Here is a 25,504-nt window from a genome sequence, read left to right as displayed (position 1 = left end):
ATAAGAAACATTAACTTTTTACGTGAATACACAATTAGAAAATAGAAAGATGATATATAGTTTATTGAAAGAAAAAAAATCCAATTTGCAGAGGTTTTTTAAGTCAAGTCATCAATAAATATAATTACTTGTTGCAATATATACACAAAGTTGGTTTTGGATTTGTCTCCACAATTCATTTTACATCTTTAGTACTCGCTCTTCCCACAAAATCAAAGATCTATTGTGTGCATAATTGCATGTAATAAGCCTTGATCAAACCAAGACATTGGCCATCTGGTTCTTGTTGACCTTCCCATAACCTTTGAGCTATCATCATGGAGATCATTGCAGAGAATGCATCCCCACACAGCATCAATTCTATCAAATACAGTGTACCTGAAAAACAGCCTTACCGAACTTGGTACCACTTTCAGCCCCCACAAAATTGGATGAACGGTATTATCCTCAGCACTATGTCAATTGACTTTTAACACACATGCTTTCAATGTCTACAAGTATATGTTCCTTCTGTTCTAATTAATTGCTTATGTCTAATTCTTTTCTTTCTGTCATTTGATATGTTTTGTTGACGAAAATTGAAAATGGTTGCCTTCATCATGCAGATCCAAATGGTATGCTCATTAAACTATTAAGTTATTTATTTACCTCTTCTCCACAGCACCCTAGTATGACTAGAGGAAAAAACATGTGTCTTATTTTTGTACATTCCACTTGTAATTTGTTCTAAAAGATTATTTGGAGAAATAAATAAACATTCCTTGTGCATATTACAACCCAAAAGATAAATGCTAATACACAATTACTAACCCATCGCAGGACCAATGTACTACAAAGGTGTTTACCACTTTTTCTACCAGTATAATCCTGATGGGCCAACCTTTGGTAACAAAATGGTATGGGCTCACTCTGTATCCTATGATCTCATAAATTGGATTCATCTGAATAATGTTCTTGTACCAAGTGAACCGTATGACATCAAGGGCTGCTATTCAGGCTCAGCTACTATACTCCAAGGGGAAGAACCTATTATGTTGTATACAGGGATTGATGTTAATAAACACCAACTTCAGAACTTAGCTATTCCAAAGAATCTATCAGACCCCTACTTAAGGGAATGGACCAAACACCCTCAAAACCCTGTCATGACTCCACCTAGTGGAGTTGAAGCGAATGAATTCAGAGACCCGTCAACAGCTTGGAAAGGAAAAGATGAAAAATGGAGGGTAGTCATTGGTGCTCAAAATGGTGTTGAAGGGAAGGTGATTCTAGGACAAAGTGAGGATTTTGTTAATTGGACTGTGGATCCAAATCCTTTCTTTGCATCAGATAAAACTGGTGTTTGTGAATGCCCAGACTTCTTTCCTGTGTCAATCAATAGCACGAATGGGGTGGATACTTCTGTCCAAAATCCCAGTGTTAGGCATGTGTTGAAGATAAGCTCTATACGCAGACAACATGACTACTATTTTATTGGTAAATATGACTCTGATCAGGATAACTTTATTCCTGATAATAAATTTACAGGAACTAGTTTGGACTTGAGATACGATTATGGTAACTTTTATGCTTCCAAGTCATTTTTTGACTATGCCAAGAACAGAAGGATATTGTGGGGGTGGGTGCAGGAGTCTGACACCACACAAGATGATATTGAGAAAGGATGGGCAGGTCTACAGGTATTTTAGTTCCATGTTGACCAATTTCTTTTGATTAAGAATTGTTTTAGTGCTATATTTATATCACGGGTTAGGATCATTTTACACCAGTGTAAGTTATACTCTCAATCTTGATCGTTGAGCTTATTTATATCTAAAGGCTCTAATTTTTTAGTAATGTGAGCCATTGGATATAAATGAATCAATGCTCAAAATTGAGTGTAAGTCTTCTAACTCTTACACTGGTGTAAAAATATCCTGCCCCTTATATCATAACCTGATGTAGATATTTTAAGATGTGGGAGAGAATGATGTTGATGAATGATACAGTGTTGTTTGGCAATGTAGTCAATTCCAAGGCAAGTTTGGCTTGATAAAAGTGGGAAGCGATTAATGCAATGGCCAATTGAAGAGGTAGAAAAATTACGTGACAAGCAAATCAGTTTAACAGGAGAGAAACTTTTTGGTGGATCAATTATTGAAGTCTCAGGTATCACCGCATCACAGGTAAGTAAACTGGTGCTTTGTTTTCTTAGATTTTCTTGATGGATTTTCAGAGTAATTAAGCACAGTTTCAATGGTGATTATTTTTAATTTTGAAATTTCTAGGTCGATATAGAAGTGTTGTTTGAGCTACCTGAACTAGAAAGTGCAGAGTGGCTAGACCCCAGTGAAGTTGATCCCTACCTACTCTGTAGTGAAGAATATGCATCAAGAAGTGGCGTAATAGGACCATTTGGTTTGTTAGCTTTAGCATCAGAGGATCTCACAGAACAGACTGCAATCTTCTTCCGAATATATAGAGCTCCCAATAAATATGTTTGTCTGATGTGCAGTGACCAGAGCAGGTTGCTTCTGACATTCTTCCAACTTATTTTTTTTATATATATATATTGTCTATAGGTTCATTTATTGCGACTAGTCTTATTTGAGCCGAACAGAAGCACATGAGCTGGAAAGCTCTATCTACCAAATTTTAACATAGCTGTGTTCTAAGAACTCCTCCAGACTACTAGTTAAGGTGGAACAACCCTTTAACAATTGATCCACCTGCATGCTAGTTTCTTCCAACTTAATTTGAAGTGCACATATTTCATTTTTCATTGAGATTGAACCTCAACTAGTGATTTGTGTTTGAGACTTAGAAACATGAGAGTTGTCTATACTTTACAGGTCTTCATTGCGGCAGGACCTTGATAAAACAACATATGGAACTATGTTTGAGCTAGATCCCAGTCTCAAAACGATTTCACTTAGAAGCTTGGTATGTTTATTCGTAATGACAAGTGTTCTCCTCCTTGTTTCATCAAGTACTTGCTAGTTTGTTATACGGAGATTATTTTTTGTGCAGATTGACCGTTCTATTATTGAGAGTTTTGGGGAGGAAGGAAGAGTTTGCATCACCAGTAGAGTTTATCCCTCGTTGGCTGTAGACAAAGATTCCCATCTTTATGTATTCAACAATGGAAGCCAGAGTGTGGTGATTTCAATACTGAATGCTTGGAACATGAACCAAGCAAAGTTTGGCCATAAAGAAAACATAATCAATCTATAGCTAAAAAAGATTTTGAGAATCATACATTTATTTGGATACTATATATGCTAGAGTTCGTTTTTTCTGTGATTAGTGCATGTTAAGTCTGCAATAAGTTCAATACAACATTGTTTTGGGCAGAAATCATGATATTTTTATAATTTTATTTATTTTAGAGTTATTATAGTCTTTATCATTATAATTTTTTAATCTTTCAATCCCAAAACGACGTCGTTTTGGAAGTAAATGCAGATAACTTATCTGCATTAACTGTAGAAATATTTTTCAATATATTGTATTTCGATGTTCGTTCTCTTGTGATTGATTTGTAATTATTTCCAATTTGTCCAATATGAGTTATACTTCTCTCATTCTATATGAGATAAACCAAACTTTTATAGACACTCAACTTGATTTTATTTTCTCTCCAATTATTTGCGAGTCCTACTTATAAATTTTTTTTAGCAACATAAAATAATTCATTTATATTAACATAACAAAAAAAATTCTCTCAAAATAAATAAACTAACTGCACGTTGGGGGAACAAAAAGATAAATGTTTCTTAGAAGACCAAGATTTTACGTTTCCTTTAATTTTTTTTTTTATTATTGGAAGAGATTACGTTCGCAAACAATAAGGTTAAAGGTTTCGATTATTAAAGTCATCTTTCACATGAGAGATTGATGAAATCAACTTTGAAATATTTGTTTAGAAAGACCTTTTGCCATAAGCAAATAAATTATAGCAAACAATTAGATTATGAAATTTCCAGTCTATATATTAAAAGAATGGTAATGTATGTCTTGTGTTGCTGGACAAGAAAACAATCTTCCCACAAACTTTTCGATTTTAGAGCCTTCTTTTTTTAGAAAAAAAAAATTGCGAACCCTTCCAAAACCTGAGTCTATAGGAAAGTTTGCTTTTTTTTCCGGCAACACAGGAAAAGTAACCCCTTAAAAGAAAGAAAGAAAACTGAAAAGATAAGTGGAAAGCAATTAAGCTTTTGTGGTCTTTTTTAATTGATATTATAAAGAATCTTGAGATACACGACCTCAAAAGATAAATGAAAATATAGATAGTTCCACATTGATTGTATGTGCAACTAACGTGATCTTTATAAGGCGAGTACTCACATCCTTTGAATTAACTTTTGGGGTGGTGTATCTCAAAGTTCTTTACAGATATTTATGACTCCGTTTTGGTGTTTATTCACCTTGGTCTTTTCCTTGGCTATGAGCTTTGGATCTTAGACAAAATCCTGGCAAGTTGTCTTCGGCTTAAGTGAGTAATTGCGGAATAATTGATGAGTACTATTTCCCCACGAATCATGGTATATGTGCGATGCTCTTTCCACATAGTGACAGATCCATCGTGAATATATTAATCTTTTTTTTGTAATGTACTTGATCTTTAAGGTTTTCATGATGGCCTATGAGTTTTAGTTCGATCAAGGACTTAGATATGCATATTTTAATCCATGATCTTAATTTGTAGTGTCACTACTACTCGTGTTATTTCCTTTCATGCTACTCAGCGAAAGTTACCTAGTAAAAAAAGTTATTAAGTGATGCAAGGGTAACTTTGACTTGCACAAAATAAACCGATTCTTCTTCTTCAAAATATATAATAAGTTGAAAATATACATTTTTATTTACAGTTAAGAGTATACCTAACAAGCTCGTGTAGATTTCAAATCTAATTGGTTTTGGATATGTCTCGAGGAATCATTACAGAATTAAAATTCAGTACATAAGTGGTGCTCTCTCCACAAAGTGATAGATCCAATATTCTAAATATATTAATAATGTTTTGTGATGTACTGTGCATATATAATAAGTTCTAGATCAAACTAAAACTCATAGGTCATCTTGCTTAGGTTGACCTTCAGCTTCCCCTTCATGCTTGTATCATGAAGATCTTTGTAGCGCTACTATTTCCTGTGTTATTTCATTTTCTGCTGAACAGTGGAAATGGAATTGAAGCATCCACACATAGCAATGATTATATCAAGTACAGGGTACCTGAAAAACAACCTTACCGAACTTCTTATCACTTTCAGCCCCCACAGAATTGGATGAACGGTATTATCCCCACCATGCTTTGTGAATCTACTTTTAGCACTAATGCTCTTTAGGTCTACTAGTGTATATATTCCATTCCTTTTGTTCTAAATCATTGATAAGTCTAATTATTTTCTCTCTGTCATTTGACATGTTTTTGTGGACGAAAATTGAAAATGGATGTCTTCATTATGCAGATCCAAATGGTAAGTCAGTAAATTTATTTGACTATCTATCATAGAGAATCAAAACTGTCATGTTCTTTGCTGTTCCATTTGTAATTTGATCAAATGGTTTCTTTTGAACAATTAAACAATTTCATTTTTTGTTAATGTTAAGCAAATTATGATATAATGACTGGTGTTGGTTTACATCTGATGGTACCCACAAAGTTCTAAACAGGAATTTGAACGAAATGGTAAAAGATGGACTGAATTCAAATACTTATATTAATATTGCAGAAATATCAGACACTTCATCAGTGCCTCTTACAAACAGAATGTCCTATTTAACAATGGACTTAGCCGAATTACAATAGAAAATTAACATAAGATGCCATAAGAAATAACAAGAAAGATAACCCTTTCATCCAATTACAGAGACAATGACCCAGCCTCAGCAGTAGGACTCTTCATTCTTCATTCATGTAATTGCATGCCCCTCTCCAACGAACTCTCCTCGCTTTTATTCGCTTCACACCTCTCTTCACACTGCACGTTCTCCACTTCCTCTTGCCCATTCATAGCTTTCCACGTGGCATTGATATTAACCAACTTATCCTCAATTCCCCTTAGTGCCTTGCTCTGGTGACTTCCCCTTTCTCTTTGGGCTTGGGCTTTCCCTCTTCTTTCATACACTATCTTATAAGGTTCCATGGCTATGAGCCCATCAATACCCCCTCCTTTCAGAAATACCTTGTCCTCAAGGGGAAAAGAAGGAAACTGTGCCTTCACTTCTGTCATCAATTCCCAAGAACTCTCACTCTCCGGAAGACCTTCCCATTGCATCAATAATTCAATTTGGCCATCCATCAACCTCCGCTGCTGTAAAACTGCAGCAGGATACACATTCATTTCCAATTCCTCCGTCAAACAGTGAGGCAATTCCAAAACCGGAACATTGGGCTGTATAGCCCGTTTTAACTGTGAGACATGGAATGTTGGATGAACTTGAGAGTAAGATGGGAGATTCAATTGATAAGCAACGGGTCCTACCCGTTTGGTGATCTCAAAAGGGCCATAAAACTTGGGACTTAGCTTCTGATTTATCCTTCTGGCAAGAGAACGTAATTTGTAGGGTTGTATCTTCAAGAAAACCCAGTCCCCTTCATGAAACTCCACCTCACGTCGTTTTTTATTGGCTTGAACCTTCATTCTTGCTTGAGCATTACACAAGTTCACTTTTAAATCCTCTAAATTAGCATTTCTTGCCTGCAGCCATTGATCTACAGCCTCCACAGATGTGCTGCCCTCGCCCAAATGCAGAATATTGGGTGGATCTCTTCCATATAAAGCCTTAAAAGGGGTCATCTGAGTGCTTCTATTATAAGATGAATTAAACCAGAATTTCGCCCAAGGTATCCACTTCATCCACCCCCTTGGGTGTCCATTGACAAAACATCTCAAATAAGTTTCCAGTGTCCTATTAACCACCTCCGTCTGCCCATCCGTTTGAGGATGGTAGGCAGAACTAAATCGCAATTTAGTGCCTGACAAACGAAACAATTCCTCCCAAAACTTGCTAACAAACACCCGGTCCCTATCTGATATGATAGAGCGTGGGAACCCATGTAATCGCACTATTTCCTTGACAAAAACAGCAGCTACATCTTGAGCAGTGAAAGGATGTTTCAAGGTCAAAAAATGAGCAAACTTGGTGAGCCTATCAACCACCACTAAGATAGTATCCATTCCCTTTGACTTAGGCAGTCCTCCGATGAAGTCCATAGCTATATCCTCCCATACTCGATCCGGTATAGGCAATGGTTGAAGGAGTCCAGCTGGTAAAAGACTATCATATTTCTGTTGTTGACAGGTACCACAAGCTTGGACAAAAGCTTTAATATCCTTCCGCATTCCCTTCCAAAAAAATACAGAAGCAATTCTCTTGAATGTTCTTAGCTCCCCTGAATGACCACCCCACAGGGACGAATGGAACTCCTCTAAAATAAACGAAATGCGTTTGGAGGCTTTCGGAATCACCAATCTGTTTTTGTACCACAAGCACCCACTCTTGACATGATACCCAGGATAGGACTGCTTATCCACCAGCACTTCTAACATAATCTGGTGTGTGGCAGGGTCCTCTAACATTTCATCAGCAATGGACTGCAAATTAGGACTAGTAACCATGGTTAATTCCCTGCACGCCATAACTCGGGATAAGGCGTCCGCAGCCTTATTTTCACATCCTGGTTTGAATTGAATTTCAAAATCAAAACCCATTAACTTAGCCACCCATTTTTGTTGCCCCTCACACATGACCCTCTGTTCAGTGAGGTATTTAAGGCTCCTTTGGTCTGTACGAACTATGAAATGGCGTCCCAAAAGGTAGTGACGCCATTTATGCACCGCAAACACTATTGCCTTCAACTCACGCTCATATACAGACAGATTTCGGGCATGCTCTGAAAATGCTTGACTCAAAAATGCCAATGGACGACCTTTTTGCATGAGTACTGCCCCCATCCCTATACCTGATGCATCTGTTTCTACAATGAAGGTCTCCTCAAAATCAGGTAGTGCAAGAGTTGGTAGTTGAACCATGGCAGATTTCAAGTTGTCAAATGCTACTTGTGCTTCTTCTCCTCATACAAAATTATCCTTCTTGAGTAGATGTGTTAAAGGTCTAGCCATGTATCCATACTGCTTCACAAATCTCCTATAATAACCAGTTAAACCTAAGAAGCCTCTTAAAGCTTTTAGATTCTTCGGTATAGGCCACTTGCTTACAGCCTCTAATTTCTTTGGATCAGCTGTAACACCTTCTGCCGGTATCAAGTGACCCAAATATTCCAGCTGCTTCTGCCCGAAACTGCATTTTTTGAAATTAGCATGCAAATGGTGGTCCCTCAAAATTTCCAGTACCTTCCTCAGTTGTTCCACATGTTGTTCACTAGTGGTGTTGTACACTAGGATGTCATCAAAGAAGACTAACACAAACCTTCTTAAATACGGTTTAAAGACAGTATTCATTAAAGATTGAAAAGTTGAAGGTGCATTACTAAGCCCAAAGGGCATCACAAGGTACTCATAGTGACCCTCATGGGTGCGGAAAGCAGTCTTTTCCACATCCTCCTCTCGTACTCGAATCTGATTATAACCAGATTTGAGATCGAGTTTCGAAAATATTCCTGCCCCTCCCAGTTCGTCTAACAATTCATCAATCACAGGTATTGGAAACTTATCAGGTATTGTTACCTTGTTTAAAGCTCGATAGTCTGTGCAAAATCTCCAGCTCCCATCCTTCTTCTTTATCATAATCAAGGGACTGGAGTAAGGGCTGTTGCTGGGACGAATCATGCCTGTAGATAACATATCCTTCACATACTGTTCCATTTCTCCTTTTTGGTAGTGTGGGTACCGGTAGGGTCGTATATTGGGAATGAGAGAACCCTCTTGTAACAATATTCTATGATCACAGCCTCTCTTAGGTGGTACTTGAGTTAATGGAGCAAATACATCTTCAAATTCCTGTAATAACCCAGCCACGTTGTTGATTTCCAACGATAAGTTCTCCTCCTGATTCATGCAGTAAGCCAATTCCAAGTAAAAAGCTTCAGCCCCCTTCCTCCAAGAACGACCCAATCCCCTGTAAGAAGCTCCACTACATGAAAGAGACGGGTCTCCTAAGATCATGACCTCTCTCCCTTGCCAAGGAATTCTCAGCCTCCTCTCTTTGAAATTGGCATGTACCTCTCCCAATTCTTCCAACCATTGATAACCCAAAATCAAATCTACCCCTTTCAAGTCAAACACATAAAAATCTTGAATGATCACCAAATTAGGTAACTCCAGTTTCAGCCCCTTACAATACCCTGAGCTCTTTACCTGATGACCATCCCCAACTGCTACAGTAGACTGTTGGTTTGTATCCACCTGAAGACCCAACCTCTCAGCTATCCCCGTTGCCAGGAAATTATGCGAGGCTCCAGTGTCCACCAACACAACTACCTTTTGATTACCCACCTTTCCCCATAACTTCAAGGATTTGTTCGAAGTCAAACCTACAACGCTATGTATGCCCAGTTGTAACGTTTCATCTGCTGCCACTGTATGCATCTCTCGTTCCACCTCTTCCTCTTCGAGCTCTTCCCCACCCTCGGCCAAGATCATCACATGCAAATGAGGATTCTGACATGTATGACCTGGTGAATATGGTGCGTCACATCGAAAACACAGATTCTTCAACCGGTGGTCCTCCCATTCCTCAGGTGATAGCCTTCGAAAACGGGATCCTCGGCGTCCCCCGTTGCCTACTGTCGAACCACCATAACTGGTAGCTACCCCTCCATCCCTTGCCACTCCCGAAGTTTGGTTCTCAGGTCCCTTAGGGTTCACTCCCCCTCCACTTCCACTTGACGATGGACTCGTTGGGTCAATTGGGACCCCATTTCTTTGTTGATTAATATTGGGCCCAAACTTGCCAAATGTGTTATTAGATTGAGGCCCATTTCGTGGGTTAGCCAAAGCAGGCCTTCCCATGTGTGTGTACTGATTGCTGAATCCCGATCCGGTTCGGCCCACCACCACCTTGGCTTGGCCCAACACCGTCTCCTTCTCCTCAATCCTCTGCGCTAACTTCATCAACTGAGCCAAATCATTCGGAGCGTGAACTCTGACCTCCGCCTTAATGGTCTCCTGTAAACCAGTTACAAATGCCGCCTGCATCATGGCCTCATCTGCGTGTTGCAGTGGTGCGGACAAGACTTCGAAATTTTCTCGATACTCAGCCACGGAACTACTCTGTTTCAGACTCATGAGTGCTTCATATGGATTTCCCCCATTAGAGGTGAGAAACCTCTCTAAAATGGCCGTCCGGAACATATTCCAGTCTACCATGGGGTTTCGTGGTTCCCACCACTGGAACCAGCTCAACGCCTTCACCTCCAAACAAATAGAAGCTGTCTCGACCTGCTCCTTGACCGGAATTCGATTGACCCGGAAGTAACGTTCCGCTCTAAATATCCAGCCGTAAGGATCTTCTCCGGCGAAGTACGGTACCTCCACCCTTCGCATTCTTTCCTCGTCCCTCACCGTGTTCATGTTATTTCTCACCCGATTCCCATTGTTTCCTTCACTGTTAGCGTTTGGCGGTCTCTCTGTCTCATTATTTTCTGCTCTGATCATGAAGTTCTCAGCTCGCGCCATGAATGCCATTACAGCATCACGGAGGTGCAAAAAATTAGCATCCAATCCTTCCATCCTTGCTTCGATTCTCGCCGTTCTCCTTTCTACCTCATCTACTCTATTTTCCATTCTTGTATTAACCATTAATTGCTTCCAAGGATTCGTGAAAGCTTTGATACCAAATTGATGGTACCCACAAAGTTCTAAATAGGAATTTGAACGAAATGGTAAAAGATGGACTGAATTCAAATACTTATATTAATATTGCAGAAATATCAGACACTTCATCAGTGCCTCTTACAAACAGAATGTCCTATTTAACAATGGACTTAGCCGAATTACAATAGAAAATTAACATAAGATGCCATAAGAAATAACAAGAAAGATAACCCTTTCATCCAATTACAGAGACAATGACCCATCCTCAGCAATAGGACTCTCCATTCTTCATTCATGTAATTGCATGCCCCTCTCCAACGAACTCTCCTCGCTTTTATTCGCTTCACACCTCTCTTCACGCTGCACGTTCTCCACTTCCTCTTGCCCATTCATAGCTTTCCACGTGGCATTGATATTAACCAACTTCTCCTCAATTCCCCTTAGTGCCTTGCTCTGGTGACTTCCCCTTTCTCTTTGGGCTTGGGCTTTCCCCCTTCTTTCATACACTATCTTATAAGGTTCCATGGCTATGAGCCCATCAACATCTCACAGCACCAATGTACTACAAAGGTGTTTACCACCTTTTCTACCAACATAATCCTTATGCAGCAACCTTTGGTGATAGGATTGTGTGGGCTCACTCTGTATCCTATGATCTCATCAATTGGATTCATCTGAATAATGTTCTTGAACCAAGTGAACCCTTTGACATCAACAGCTGCTGGTCAGGTTCAGCTACTATGCTCCCAGGGGAAGAACCTGTTATTTTATATACAGGGATTGATAATAATAAACATCAAGTTCAGAACTTAGCTATGCCAAAGAATCTATCAGACCCCTTCTTAATGGAATGGACCAAACACCCTCAAAACCCTGTCATGACTCCACCTAGTGGAGTTGAAGTGAATAATTTCAGAGATCCATCAACTGCTTGGCAGGGAAAAGATGGAAAATGGAGGGTAGTCATTGGTGCTCAAAATGGTGATGAAGGGAAGGCGATTCTTGATCAAAGTGAGGATTTTGTTAATTGGACAGTGGATCCAAATCCTTTCTTTGCATCAGATAAAACTGGAGTTTGTGAATGCCCAGACTTTTTTCCTGTGTACATCAATAGCACAAATGGGGTGGATACTTCTGTTCAAAATCCGAATGTCAGGCATGTCTTGAAGATAAGCTATTTAAGCAGACAACATGACTACTATTTTCTTGGTAAATATGACTCCGATCAGGAAAACTTTATTCCTGATATTAAATTCACAGGAACTAGTTTGGACTTAAGATATGACTATGGTAACTTTTATGCTTCCAAGTCATTTTTTGACTATGCCAAGAACAGAAGGATATTGTGGGGCTGGGTGAAGGAGTCTGACACCACACAAGATGATATTGAGAAAGGATGGGCAGGTTTACAGGTATTTTAGTTCCATGTTGGGCTTTTTCTTTTAGTTATTTCTGCTGCCTTAATTATTTTCAAGGCAATATTCATATCATAAGGTCTAGATTTTTAAGATGTGGTCAATGAGGAAATGTATCATATTGATAAATGATAGTTGTTGTTTGACAATGTAGTCAATTCCAAGGCAAGTTTGGCTTGATAAAAGTGGGAAGCGATTGATGCAGTGGCCAATTGAAGAGGTTGAAAAACTACGTGACAAGCAAATCAGTTTAACAGGAGAGAAACTCTTTGGTGGATCAATTATTGAAGTCTCAGGTATCACTGCATCACAGGTAAGTAAACTAGTGCTGTGTTTTCTTAGATTTTCTTGATGGATTTTCAGAGTAATTAAGCACAGTTTCAATGGTGATTATTTTTAATTTTGAAATTTAAAGGTTGATGTGGAAGTGTTGTTTGAGCTACCTGAACTAGAAAATGCTGAGTTGCTAGATCCCAGTGGAGTTGATCCCAACTACTCTGTAGCCAAGAAAATGCATCAAGAAGTGGCATAATAGGACCATTTGGTTTGTTAGCTTTAGCTTCAGAGGATCTCAAAGAACAGACTGCAATCTTCTTCAAAATATATAGAGCTCACAATAGATATGTTTGCCTTATGTGCAGTGACCAGAGCAGGTTGATTCTGACATTATCACAACTTAATTTGTAGTGCACATGTTTCACTTTTCATTGAGATTGAACCTCAACTAGTGATTTGTGTTTGAGACCAAGATTTTTGTCTACACTTACACAGGTCTTCATTGCGGCAAGACCTTGATAAAACAACATATGGAACTATCTTCGACATAGATCCCAATCTCAAAACGATTTCACTTAGAAGCTTGGTATGCTTAAATTTTTTTGTGTTGTCCTACTCGTTTCATCATGTGCTTGCTAGCTTGATATATATAGGTTTTTACTATGCAGATTGACCACTCTATTATTGAGAGTTTTGGAGAAGAAGGGAGAGTTTGCATCACTAGTAGAGTTTATCCTTCATTGGCTATAGACAAAGATGCCCATCTTTATGTATTTAACAATGGAAACCAGGGTGTGCTGATCTCAAAACTTAATGCTTGGAGCATGAAGCAAGCGGAGTTAGGCCTCGAGGGAAATAATATAAGCTGTAACTAAGAAGGATTAGGAGAATCAGACAGCATTTATTTAGAAACTGTCGTATGTGAGTCTTAGCCTTAATTTTATTCTACTTTATTGGTCTCTCTAAGATTGTTGTATCCGGGAAATAAATCTTCTCTCTATTTTTGTAAAAGAATGAATTGTAGTGTGTGTCTGCATATCAATGAGCTTACTCGCCATATTGAATAAATAACATGCCTAATCAAAGAATCATACTAATTACCCTTCTGGCAAAGTTAAGCACCTTTAGGCTTTGTTTGGGAGTTTGGAGGGGAGGGGAAGGAAGGGGATCCAAGGGGGAGGGAGGGGAAGAAAGGGAAGGAAATTAGAGGGTATTCCATTCCCTTGTTTGGGAGTTAAAAAAATGATAAAGGAGGAAAATTAAGGGTTAATGAGATATTTTTACCATTTTACCCTTTTTTTTAAATTAATATAATTATTATATTTTACAAATTAAATTAAATTTAAACTTTCTAACAAAACTATGTATGTACTTTTCACAACACCAAAAAAGATCATATTTTCGATAAAAATTTTACGTTGCAAACGATAAAAATTTCATCACAAAATTATTTTTTTCGTCAGAATACTTTTCGTCGAAAAGCGATGGAATTTTTCAACTGATGAAAATTTTTACAAAAATAAATTTTCTATCAAAAATTTTGACGAAATTTATTTTCCATCAAATGTTTTAAACGAAAAAAGAATTCTGTCAAAAATTTTGACAAAACATTTTCCGTTCAAAATTTCGATGAAAATGTGTTCTGACGAAAATTTCGACAGAAATTTTAAGGGAAATGTTTCATTCGAAACTTTCGACGAAATTTAGATTCTGTAAAGAATTTTGACAGAATATTTTCCCGTCAAAATTTTTTTTCGAAATATATTTCGTCAAAATTTTTACGGAAATATTTTTTGTCCAAATTTTTTGACAGAAATGCGTTCCGTTGAAAATTTTGCTGAAAATATTTTTTATCAAAAAACTTGACGAAAATATTTTCCGTCGAAAATTTTCGATGGAAATGTGTTTCGTTAAAAATTTCGACATTTTTTTGCCAAAAAGTTTAATGAAAATATTTCTGTCGAAAACTTTCGGCAGAATTTAAATTCTATTAAAAATTTTGATGAAATTTTTTTTCGTCGTTTATTTAAGATAGAAATGTGTTTCGTTGAAATTTTTCGTTAAAAATTTCAATGAATATGTTTTTTTGTGAAATATTTTGGTAAAATTTAGATTCCGTAAAGAATTTTGACAAAAAAAAAATTCGTCAAAATTTGTTACAGAAATATTTTTTGTCAAAATTTTGATGGAAATATTTTCAGTAAAAAAATTTGACGTAATTGTTTTATGTCGAAACTTTTCGATGGAAATGTGTTTCATCAAAATTTTGGACAGAAATATTTTCGTTAAAAGTTTCAACGCAATTTAGATTCTATCAATAATTTTGACTGAATTTTTTTTTCGTACAAAATTTATGTTAGTGAATATGGCAAAATCTGGTTTCGTCTCTAATTTTGTCTTTAGTTTTGACGAAATTTTTTTGACGTATATGATTTTCGTAAAAAATTCATCATTATTTTTGAGGAAATATTTTTCGTCAATAAATTCTGTCGGTATTTGAGATTTTTCTAATAATATCGTGTTTAAAAATGATTCACAATTATGTAGTTTTAACATTTTAATGCTAAGGGTAGATAAGTAATTTTTAATATTTTTTCCTTCAAACCCTCCAAATTGGGGGAACTTTAATTTTAAGAAGAATGAGAGGACTTTGGAGGGTTTAGTAAAAATCTCCAAACTCTTCCCCTCCTTTTTTTAAACTCACAAACAAGGGAAGAGCTTACTAAAACCCTCCCTTCCCTTCCCTTCCCTTCCGCTCCTAAAATCAACTCCCAAACAAAGCCTAAGGATTTGCTTTCACCAGGGTTCAAATCTTGGTTAAAGCATATTCTTGAAATTCTTTGGAGACTAGAGAGCAAAGGTTTCCTCTCGAGGGGATTAGTTTCACCCTTTTTTCGATGACAATGGTGCAACACACTCTCTGTTTTAATGAGGAACTAGCCTCAAAGCTGTACTTGGAGAATAAGATGAGGAAACAACATTTAATGTTTGGAACGAGAAGAATTAAATTATTTGATCGCTAGAATGTTTTATTCAGCAGGATTGCCATTCAGTTTGGCAAAGAACCTTTTCTTCCAAGCTTCGTATACTTATGCAGCAAATCGTAATAGTGGAGGTCATTTGCCACCTGGATATAACGCGCTGCGAACCACTCTGTTGCAAAAGGAGAAAGAAAATATTGATAGGTTGTGTGAACCTATTCGAGAGGCGTGGACTCATAAGGGGGTGAGTATTGTAAGTGATAAGTGGAGTGATTTACAAAGGAGACCACTCATTAATTTTATGGCAGTATCTTATGGTAAAGCAATGCTTTTAAAATCAGTTGATTGTTCGGGGGATATTAAGGACAAAATTTTATTTTCAGGTAATTTTTTGGACTTCTGTAATATGTTTGAGTGTGTTTGTTTGTTTACTCGAGGGAGGCTAATGATAAAAAAAATTTCAGGTTGTTAACGGAAGTTACTCAAGAAGTATGAGAGGCGAATGTGGTTCAAGTAATCACAAATAATGTTGCAAATTGTAAGGGAGCAAGGCAACTGATTGTGCAGGAATTCTCATCTATTACTTGGACCAAAGGCGGATCCAAGTGTTAGAGAAGGGGGGCAAGTGCCCACCCTTAAAATTTGATGCAAAAATATAAAAATATTTTTCTCTTAAAATTCAAATTTTTCTAATTTAATTTTGGGGTAGGATATTGTAACAACCAAATAGTGTTACCACCAATAATACTACCAATTAATTTCACCAATAGATCGATTATGTTGATCCAACGGTTATATTTATTTCTATCTTTGTATGGTTATGATTCTCCATATTTAATACTTTATATTTATTTTTACCTTTGTATGATTATGATTTCTCATATTTAATGATTTAACATTAAATATGGGGATCATAACCACACAAGATGAAAATAAATATAATCGTTAGATTAACATAATCGATCTAACGGTGAAATTTATTGGTAGTAACATTGGTGGTAACCCTAGTTGATTGTTACGATATCCTACCCCTTTAATTTTCTTTCTTCTATTTTATTTTCTCGTAAGTTTTTTTTTCCTTCTCCACCTTCATTATCCAAACCTAACAGTAGAGAGCTCATTTGCATCTACATACTGATTCATCTCCTCTCAAACCTCAATCTCCGTAATTAGAATTTGGAACATTTGTTTCTTTTCCATCATTGGTCAAGTTGAGTCGCAGTCTGTCCAAATCTAGATCTAAATCAGACCCAGCCAGCCGACACCTGCTCGCAAGTCGCGTTCCAGACCAGACCCAGATCTATATGTACTTGAATAGTGCTCACCCTTCATTAATTTTCTGGATCCGCCACTGACTTGGACACCATGTACTGTTCACGCATTGAATTCGGCTATGAAAAATATTTATGTTACAAAGAATGTGGAGGACAATGAAATATCATATGAGGAATATACTTAGATTTCTGATTTTGTAGGTGATGTTGAAGCAATAAAGCATTTCATTAGGAATCATTCTATGAGATTGTCCATCTTTAATGAGTTTGTGATGTTGAAGTTGCTTCCTGTTACTAATACTCGTCTTGCTTCAATGATTGTGATGCTGAAGAAATTTCAAGTTAATAAGTGAAAAAAAGAGTATTTATAGATATGATAATCTTGGAAGGGTCAGATTTGTGAAGGAAAAAATATTGGATGATTGTTTTTGGGATTCAGTTGATTACATACTTGTCTTCACTACTCCTTTTTATTATATGATCAGAGCTTGTGACACTGATAGAACTTCTCTTCACTTGATATATGATATGTGGTATGAGATGATTAAGAAAATGAAGAAAGCTATATACCATAAAGAGGGAAAGAGGATGGATAAGATCTCCTCTTTTTATGATATGGTGCATCGCATTCTTGGGAATTGTTGCACAAAAAATTCAACTCCACTACATTATTTGGCACATGCTTTGAATCCCAAGTAAGTGTTTAAATATGATCCAGTTTAAAATTGATACTTCTCTTGATATAACTTGACAATTTGTTTAATTTTTTTATTTCTCTTTTAGATACTATAGTCAAGAATGGCTCTAGGAAGATTCTAGTCGAGTTCCTCCACACATAGATTTAGAGATTACTCAAGAGCGACAAAAATGTTTAAGGAGATTTTTCCTAGCATGGAGGATCGAAACAAGATTAGTTTGGAGTAATGCAGCTTTTATTAGCAATAGTGGAATCTTTGGCGATTTTGATGCCATCAATACTCAATACACTATGGATCCGAAATCTTGGTGGCTACTTTATGGTACTTTTACATCAATGCTTCAAAAGATAACATTAAGACTTGTGCAACAACTCTCTTCTTCATCATGTGTTGAACGCAATTGGAGTACTTATTTTTTTGTGCATTCCATGAAGAGGAATAGAATCACTCCAAAACGTGCTGAAGACTTAGTTTATGTGCTTAGCAACCTTCAACTCTTATCAAGAAAGAAACCTAGTCATGCACAAGGAGAAAATCAAATGTTGGACATTGCTGGAGATACATTTGATTCACTGAATGATGTTGGAGATCTTGAAGTTTCTAGTCTTTCACTTGATGAGCCAAAGATAGAGGCCAAGATTCTTCAAGATGGAGATGAAAATAATTGAACTTGTGAGTAGTCTACACTCTACACTCTATGAATGTTTTATTATTTTTGCTTTATATTTATGTTGTAAAATTTGAATATTCGATTGGTTATATGACTTATTATTGGTTGCTATATGTATTAAATGTACACTATATTATATATATTAAAAATATAATTTAAGGAAAAAGTGTGTTTCATTTTAAAGGATATAAGATTGTGTCATTTTAAGAGAGAGAAAGAGATAGATAAAGGAGGAGAGAGAGTTGACAAAAAAAATAAAGGTGTGGATCCCACCTCTTTGTGAGAGTGAAAGGATATAAGTTATGTCATTTAAAAGGATAAACACTTTTCCCATAATTTAATATCAAAACGTGTAAAAATCTAACATTTTTAAAATTAACTTGTCAAAGTATCATGTCGCGTCGCGTCCCTTGCTAGTGTCGATACAACGTAGACAAGACATTAGAACTTTGTTTGAATAAAAAGTATTCATGAATCTAAATTTTAAATTGCTAATTGCCATCATTTACTCAAGTAACTGACCTAGATACTCAAGTAGATGACGGTCAACGTGGTCAAATACGAATAGATTAATGTATAGTTTTAAAAGAGTAACAAAATGATAATAAAAAAATTAAAAAAAAAAAAAGAACAAGAGAGTCAATCACCCGATTTTGTTCATACTCCCTAGGGGTGTGCAAAAAAACTGGTTCACTTGCCCTGCCCTTGATCCGACCTTGACCCGACCCATAAATACCCATATTTTTTGAACTGGTGTAAATACTGACCCACTTTTATTTGGGTCAGTTTTAGACCTGACTCGTTTTAATATTGACCCACTGACCCAAAACTTGACCCATACCCATTGTGTGAAAAAAAAATCACAATTACATTAAAAGAAAAGTTTTAACGTAAAACAATTACGTCCAAATTTTTTATAGAAAATATTTTCATAAAAATTTTCGCAAAAATTTTTGACGAAAAAGATTTTCATCAAAATTTGTGACTAAAAACATATCGGTAAAAAAATTTGACGGAATATTTTTTTTGTCAAATTTTTTTACGGAATCTAAATTTCGTCAAAATATTTCACAAAAAAATATATTCATAAAAACTTTCGACGAAACACATTTTCATCGAAATTCTTTGACGGAAAAAAATGTCATCAAAATTCTTTACAGATTTCAAATTTCGGCGAAAGTTTTCGACGGAAACATTTTCGTTAAACTTTTTCACAAAAAAAAATTTCGTCGATATTTTTAGCGAAACACATTTCAATCAAAAATTTTCGACTAAATATTTTCGTCAAGTTTTTTGATAAAGAATATATCCATCAAAATTTTCAACGGAACACATTTCTGTAAAAAAAAATTCGTAAATTTTTTTGACAAAAATATTTCGATAAGAAATTTTGACAGAAAAAATATTTTGTCTAAATTCTTTCGAGAATCTAAATTTTGTCGAAAGTTTCAAATGAAACATTTTCCTCAAAACAATTTCCATTGAAAATTTCGACGAAACACATTTCCATCAAAAAATTTCATCAAAATTCTTTGCAGATTTCAAATTTTGGCGAAAGTTTTCGATGGAAACATTTTCGTTAAACTTTTTCACAAAAAAAAAATTCGTCGAAATTTTTATCGAAACACATTTCTATCAAAAAATTTCGACTAAATATTTTCGTCAAGTTTTTTGATAAAGAATATATCCATCAAAATTTTCAACGGAACACATTTCTGTAAAAAAAAATTCGTAAAATTTTTTGACAAAAATATTTCAATAAGAAATTTTGACAGAAAAAATATTTTGTCTAAATTCTTTAGAGAATCTAAATTTTGTCGAAAGTTTCAAATGAAACATTTTCCTTAAAACAATTTCCATTGAAAATTTCGACGAAACACATTTCCATCAAAAACTTTCATCAAAATTCTTTACAGATTTCAAATTTCGGCGAAAGTTTTCGACGAATATATTTTTCGTCATCAAAATATTTCGACGGCAGAAAATTTCATCCAAATTCTTTACAGATTTCAAATTTTGGCGAAAGTTTTCGACGAAAACATTTTCGTCTTCAAAAAATTTTGACGGCAAAAAATATCGACGACAAAAAATTTCCTCAAAATTTTTTACAGATTTCAAATTTCAGCGAGAGTTTTCTACGGAAATATTTTCGTCATCAAAAAATTTTGACGGCAAAAAAATTCATCAAAATTCTTTACAGATTTCAAATTTCGGCTAAAGTTTTCGACGAAAAAATTTTTGTTAAATTTTTTGAGAAAAAAAAATTTCGTCGAAATTTTAGCGAAACATATTCTGTCAAATTTTTTGACAAAATTCTTTTTTCGTTTAAAAAATTTGATTGAAGAAATCATTTTCGTCAAAACTGTTGACATAAACTAAATTTCTATAGAAAAAAATTTTTTGTAAAAATTTCGACGAAAAAATAATTTTGTGACGAAATTTTCGTCTTTTGCAACGTAAAAATTTCAACAAAATTTTGTGAGAAAACCAAGTCAAAAACGGGTCAGATCAGATTTGACCCAGTTCAGAAACCAAGTCAGACCCACTTCAGAAACTAAGTCAGGTCAGATCCAAACTGGTTTTGAACTAGTTCAACAAAATCCAATCCAAGTCAGACCTGACTTGGATCAAATTAAAGCGGGTCGGGTCAAAATACCTGACCTATAAAAACCAAGTTGGGTCGAATCGGACAAAAACCTGACCCGACCTGACCCATACACAGCCCTAATACTCCCTGTGAGGAAAGAGAATCATTAGGAGATTCTTCCTACGTTAGGCTGAAAGATTCTATCATGGGACCCGCCAACGTTGTTAATCAATGGCATGGCATGCATGCCACGTCTGATTTTGCATTAAAGAAAGCCTTAAAATTTGGAAAATGAAATACCCACTAACTCACCCTTTCTACTTGGATTGTGGCCATAGTTGTAGTTGTAATTGTAGTGGTTGATGTCGTTGATGCCGTCACTAGTCACCTTGCCGTCTTTTCCGAACCTAAAGGAAAACCAATTGTCTAATTGGGTCCCAAATGGTGGAAAGTGGAGGTAGGACTCTTGGTCTTACCCTTAATCATAATCTATCCTTTTCCTTAATTGGGAAAAGATCCTTCCAACCTTTGTTTTTTCCTCCCAAAATTGCAGCCTCTTTGATACCACACCAATACAATACTATAGTATGCTATTGATGATTTTTAATTATTATTTTTTCAGAATTTTAACTGATAAATTACCTTAAATTATTCATTTTTGTTGTGCTTTTTTGCTGCAACAAACATACTCATTTACGATTAACAATCATGTAGAAAGCACCAAGATGCTCCACTACACTCCAGCTTCTAAGATGCTTAGCTTATCAATAGATCAGCACCAAGGTGCTTTTTGATTATAGTAGTGTATAATACTTAGTGCTAGCCTTTTTGTTTTTGTTTCTATTTGAGGTTCAGTTTGTGGGCGGGCTTGGTTCAGAGGGTCGTTAAAGTTGATATATTGATTCTTGGCTTATGTTAACGATGGATCATTTGGCTGATGCTTTAGCTATACAATTGAGGAGTGGATCCTCTTATATAAAGAAATTCACATAATTAACCCTCTAATGTAAAATTTTAACATTAGAGATTTATAAGGATGTAGTGATGCATGCCATCACGCACCAGCCCATCAAAGCTGTCTCTTGGCATGATGACAGTAATTTAAGATTGTCCTTGCGACCTGTTTTAGCTTTGCATCTATCGGGGCTTTTACCTTTTTGTGAACGCTAGATTCAATAACAATTATTAAAATATATGTAACCGTGCCACGCGAATATTTATTATATAGATATAATATTTTTCATATTATAATAGATATTTTTTTTTTTTACACACATAAAAATATATGAAGCTCATATTTTCTTTTCTTTTCTTTTCGTATGGTCACACACGAGTTTTATACACTTTTATATATGTATAAAATAATTTTATATACTATTTAATTTTCGCACTCTTATTATATACTATTTAATTTTCACACAAACCAATCCAAGGAAACTAAAACTTTTTTTATGATCGGGTGATAGTTACTACCTTCGCATTTTAAAAGTAGGTAAAAGTAAAAAAAAAAAAAATAAGGTCACTGTCTATCACTTTTAAAAAAGAAAAAGCAATTTATACTGATCTAGTCAAAGAAAGTAAGAAGAATAAGAAGCAGGAGCGAGGATTGCAAAATTCCAACTCCTTTAATGCAAAAAAATGATTCTAGTTTGACAATAACAGCACAATTAAGATTGTGCCTAAAGTAGTTATATTAATTCCTTTTAAGAGGACCGTATTACACAACCATGGGGATTTGATTCTATTGATGTTTACGAAAGTGCCAAGGCAAAACAAAAAAAACAAAAAAAAAAAAAAAAAACTTCAGTAATAAGAGTCGTGCCTGATCTAAACTATGTTTGTTATGCAATAATTGAAGGTGAGTGCGTGCGTGCCTTTATCAAAAAAAAATATCTCTCATCTTCTCCAAAGTAGTTTGTGAACTCCCTTTCTTTCTTCCTTAACGTCTTAACCCCCACAGGGGATACCTAGTAATTAAGGGAATGAAGCAACGGCCCTGATTGCATAACAATTGGGAAATGGGACCCAATCTAGTAATTAAGGGAATGAAGCGATGCACCCACACACCCACCGTGAAGAACGATGAAGAGAGCACAGGCCAAACCCAAATAACGTTGTCACACTCAGTCACTGACGCCAGATGCTCTTCCACCACACGTGTTCCCCAAAACCATAGATTGATTCGAACGTTAAAAAAACAAAAAATGTAAAGGAAAGAAATTGAGATTCCATTTCACAGAGAAGACCCAAAATTATACAATTAGTTATAATTTCTTTTTCTTTTTTTTTCTTTTTTTGCTTTTCTAAGTAGAATAATAATAATAATTTATATATATATATATATTTGGGTATTTGATTAGATGAGTAGTCTAGTCATACCCAGAGAGCACCGACTTCGACAAGCTTGGGGACTAGGTGGCCGCTGACGTGGAGGGCGACGAGTGACTCCAGGCCGCCGATGCAGGCTCCGCCGATGAAGACGGCGGGGGTGCGGTTGCGGAGGGCGGCGGCGGCGGTGGTGGTGGGAGATTGTTGATCGTGATCGAGGGGAAGGGCGGGGATCTCGTGGTCGTCTAATTCGATGACGGTGGGGTTGACGCCGATGGTGGCGAGGAGCTTCTTCATGACGTGGCACATGCAGCAGGAGGATCGGGTGAAGATGATGACGGGGTGCTCCGATATGAGTCGTTGGATTCGGGACTCGGTGGATTCGTCGACGTCGATGGACAAGGAAGAAGAGGAAGAAGAAGAAGAAGGGTTGGTGGCGAGGTCGAGGTTGACGACGACGTCGTTTGAGCAAGGACGTAGTCCTTGCATCACAACGTCTTTGATTTGGAAAGTGGGAGAATTGGGAATGAATGAATGAGTGAGTGAGAGAGGTGAGTTTTTTTTTTATTTATAAATGAAAAGAGCGAGGACTTCCCCCTCAACTTTGCTTACATCACTCAACTATTCTATTTCCTCACACTTAACTCTTACATGCACTGCCACTCTGTCTCCCCCCACGCGCGCTTATGCGGTTTAAAAAATATTTATTATTACACAAAAATATATTTAAAAAACAAAACTGGGTCTTGTTTATTGATTAAACTTTTATTGGGATTTTTTTTTTTTTTTTACATATAATTTTATCTGGGATTTAACTATTTAAGTTACTACATGCTATGTCTATATTTTAAGCGGAAAGATTTTTACTCACTGTGATAATATTTTAAATTCGAGTATCTATTTACTATTTTTACTTAACATTTATTCTTCTTACCTATTCAGTTCTTTCCAATGATTAATTAACATGTAATGTAAATGGATTTGTCAAGTGAACAGAATCTACTGTGTTGTTCAAATGGGAATTGATGCCTCTAAGTAACAGATTATTATTATTATTATTTATAAATTAAAGTTGATGGGTTGACAGGAGAAAGGGGTATTCTATTTCAAGCCCAAAACATGTTATTTAGTTTATTTATTTAAACTACAGTAAATATTCAAATTAGTCTCTGACAAAAAATTCGATACCCATTTTAGTCTCTAACAAAAATAAATTAGTTGAATAGTCCCCAACAAAGGCAAATAGGTTCCACGTTAGTCCTTCTGTTAATCTCAAACACACGACGTCATTAACGGAGCTGATGTGTCACGTTAATGGGCATGATCACTGCCACGTTGAAAGTGGAACGACGTCGTCTGAAGCTCCATAATCCACGTTGCTCAGAATCCTTTGAAAAAACCCAAAACTGCCCCTCACCTAACCGCTGTTCACTTTACCATTTCCCTCTCCTGAAAGTTCGACGCTCCATTGTTGAGAAGAAAGAAGACCATTCTGTAAACATTTCCCTGCGTTTCGATTCCAAAGTGGTTCAACAATCGGAGGGAAATGGAGGAAGAAATACCCTTGGTTTGGTGCGAGGCTCAACGTTCTGTACAAAAAAGGTAAGAGACTGGAAGTATTTTGGAACACTTTTTTATTGTAGTTGCTATTTGTTGTCTGTGGTCCCCATGGAGTTTTTGTTGTTTAATGCGTGCTTTTTTCTGCATGCTCAGTGGACAATGTGGTCCATGTTTCACTTTAGGGTTTAGAATAAAGAAATGCCTACCAGGTGTGGTGTGGTCCCTGTATGAGCAAAGTTGTCCATGGTTGACCCATTAACAATTAAAAACCGCATGGAAATTGTTGAAAAAAATCGCATGTTCCATTTGGCTGTTTGTTTATTGGTTTGTATTGTTTAAGTGGTCCACATGTCTTGCCTTTGTTTTATGAGTAAGTACCCTGGTTTTGAAGTAGTCATTGGATTAATGAAAGCTACCTTTTTTTATTGTTTGTACAGATGTCTGAATATATAGTGATTGTTTATCATCATGGTGGTATTTTAATAAGAGATGAAGATGGAGTGCTCACCTATATAAATGGGAGAGTGGACTCACTGCCTGAGATGGATATTGATTACTGCAATTTGCATGACCTTGACACCCTGTTTAAGCAATTTGGGTATGAAAAATGCAAAAAGATGATGTGGCTAAAGCCTGGTGAACTGAATTTGGAACAGGGCCTCAGACCACTTAGTAGTGATTCGGATGTATGTGTCATGTGTGAGGCTGCTTTAGGTAATGGCAATGAGATACCTGTATATTTTGAAGACTGCATTTCAATTCTTGAGTTTGGTTCACCTGAGCATGACAGTGCAGAGGATAATATGGTTAATTCCACAAATAATGAGGATCATGCACAGGATGATGATGGGGTGAATTCGGATCATGAGATTTCACATGATCATGGGGTCAATTCGGATCAAGAGATTTCACATGGTGATGGGGTGAATCATGAGCAAGAAAGTGCAGAGGATGG

The 25,504-nt window shown here is 36.2% G+C and overlaps 3 protein-coding genes across 3 annotated transcripts; 2 read left to right on the top strand and 1 right to left on the bottom strand.

Annotated features, from left to right (window-relative positions):
- Nucleotides 1-317: 317 nt before the first annotated feature.
- On the top strand, nt 318-3,213 carry LOC133296139 (beta-fructofuranosidase, insoluble isoenzyme CWINV1-like). Its single transcript, XM_061495086.1, has 7 exons — nt 318-438; nt 606-614; nt 820-1,679; nt 2,007-2,165; nt 2,268-2,506; nt 2,832-2,922; nt 3,010-3,213. The coding sequence occupies exons 1-7, from the start codon at nt 318-320 to the stop codon at nt 3,211-3,213; spliced, it is 1,683 nt and encodes a 560-aa protein (XP_061351070.1).
- A 1,889-nt stretch (nt 3,214-5,102) lies between these two features.
- LOC133296145 (beta-fructofuranosidase, insoluble isoenzyme CWINV6-like) lies at nt 5,103-13,326 on the top strand. Its single transcript, XM_061495094.1, is given in 8 exon segments — nt 5,103-5,274; nt 5,451-5,459; nt 11,313-12,172; nt 12,330-12,488; nt 12,591-12,663; nt 12,666-12,828; nt 12,947-13,037; nt 13,120-13,326. Coding segments are annotated over 8 exon segments (1,734 nt in total).
- A 9,571-nt stretch (nt 13,327-22,897) lies between these two features.
- LOC133296148 (glutaredoxin-C6-like) lies at nt 22,898-23,514 on the bottom strand. The gene has a single exon (XM_061495096.1). It carries the CDS (start codon nt 23,476-23,478, stop codon nt 23,035-23,037), a length of 444 nt encoding a protein of 147 aa, XP_061351080.1. The 5' UTR covers nt 23,479-23,514; the 3' UTR covers nt 22,898-23,034.
- Nucleotides 23,515-25,504: the final 1,990 nt, after the last annotated feature.

Source organism: Gastrolobium bilobum, unplaced genomic scaffold, assembly GCF_033153095.1.
Source record: "Gastrolobium bilobum isolate Gb01-03AN ecotype WA unplaced genomic scaffold, APGP_CSIRO_Gbil_v1 utg1896, whole genome shotgun sequence".
Lineage (NCBI taxonomy): Eukaryota > Viridiplantae > Streptophyta > Magnoliopsida > Fabales > Fabaceae > Gastrolobium > Gastrolobium bilobum.
Note: the sequence above shows the minus strand (reverse complement) of the source record. Positions and strands in the feature narration are given on the sequence as shown.

Coding starts and splice junctions, on each gene's coding strand:
- LOC133296139 (XM_061495086.1), top strand. CDS start 318: ATGGAGATCATTGCAGAGAATGCATCCCCACACAGCATCAATTCTATC. Junction 2,507..2,831: donor ATGTGCAGTGACCAGAGCAG/GTTGCTTCTGAC, acceptor TATACTTTACAG/GTCTTCATTGCGGCAGGACC. Junction 2,923..3,009: donor CGATTTCACTTAGAAGCTTG/GTATGTTTATTC, acceptor TTTTTTGTGCAG/ATTGACCGTTCTATTATTGA.
- LOC133296148 (XM_061495096.1), bottom strand. CDS start 23,478: ATGCAAGGACTACGTCCTTGCTCAAACGACGTCGTCGTCAACCTCGAC.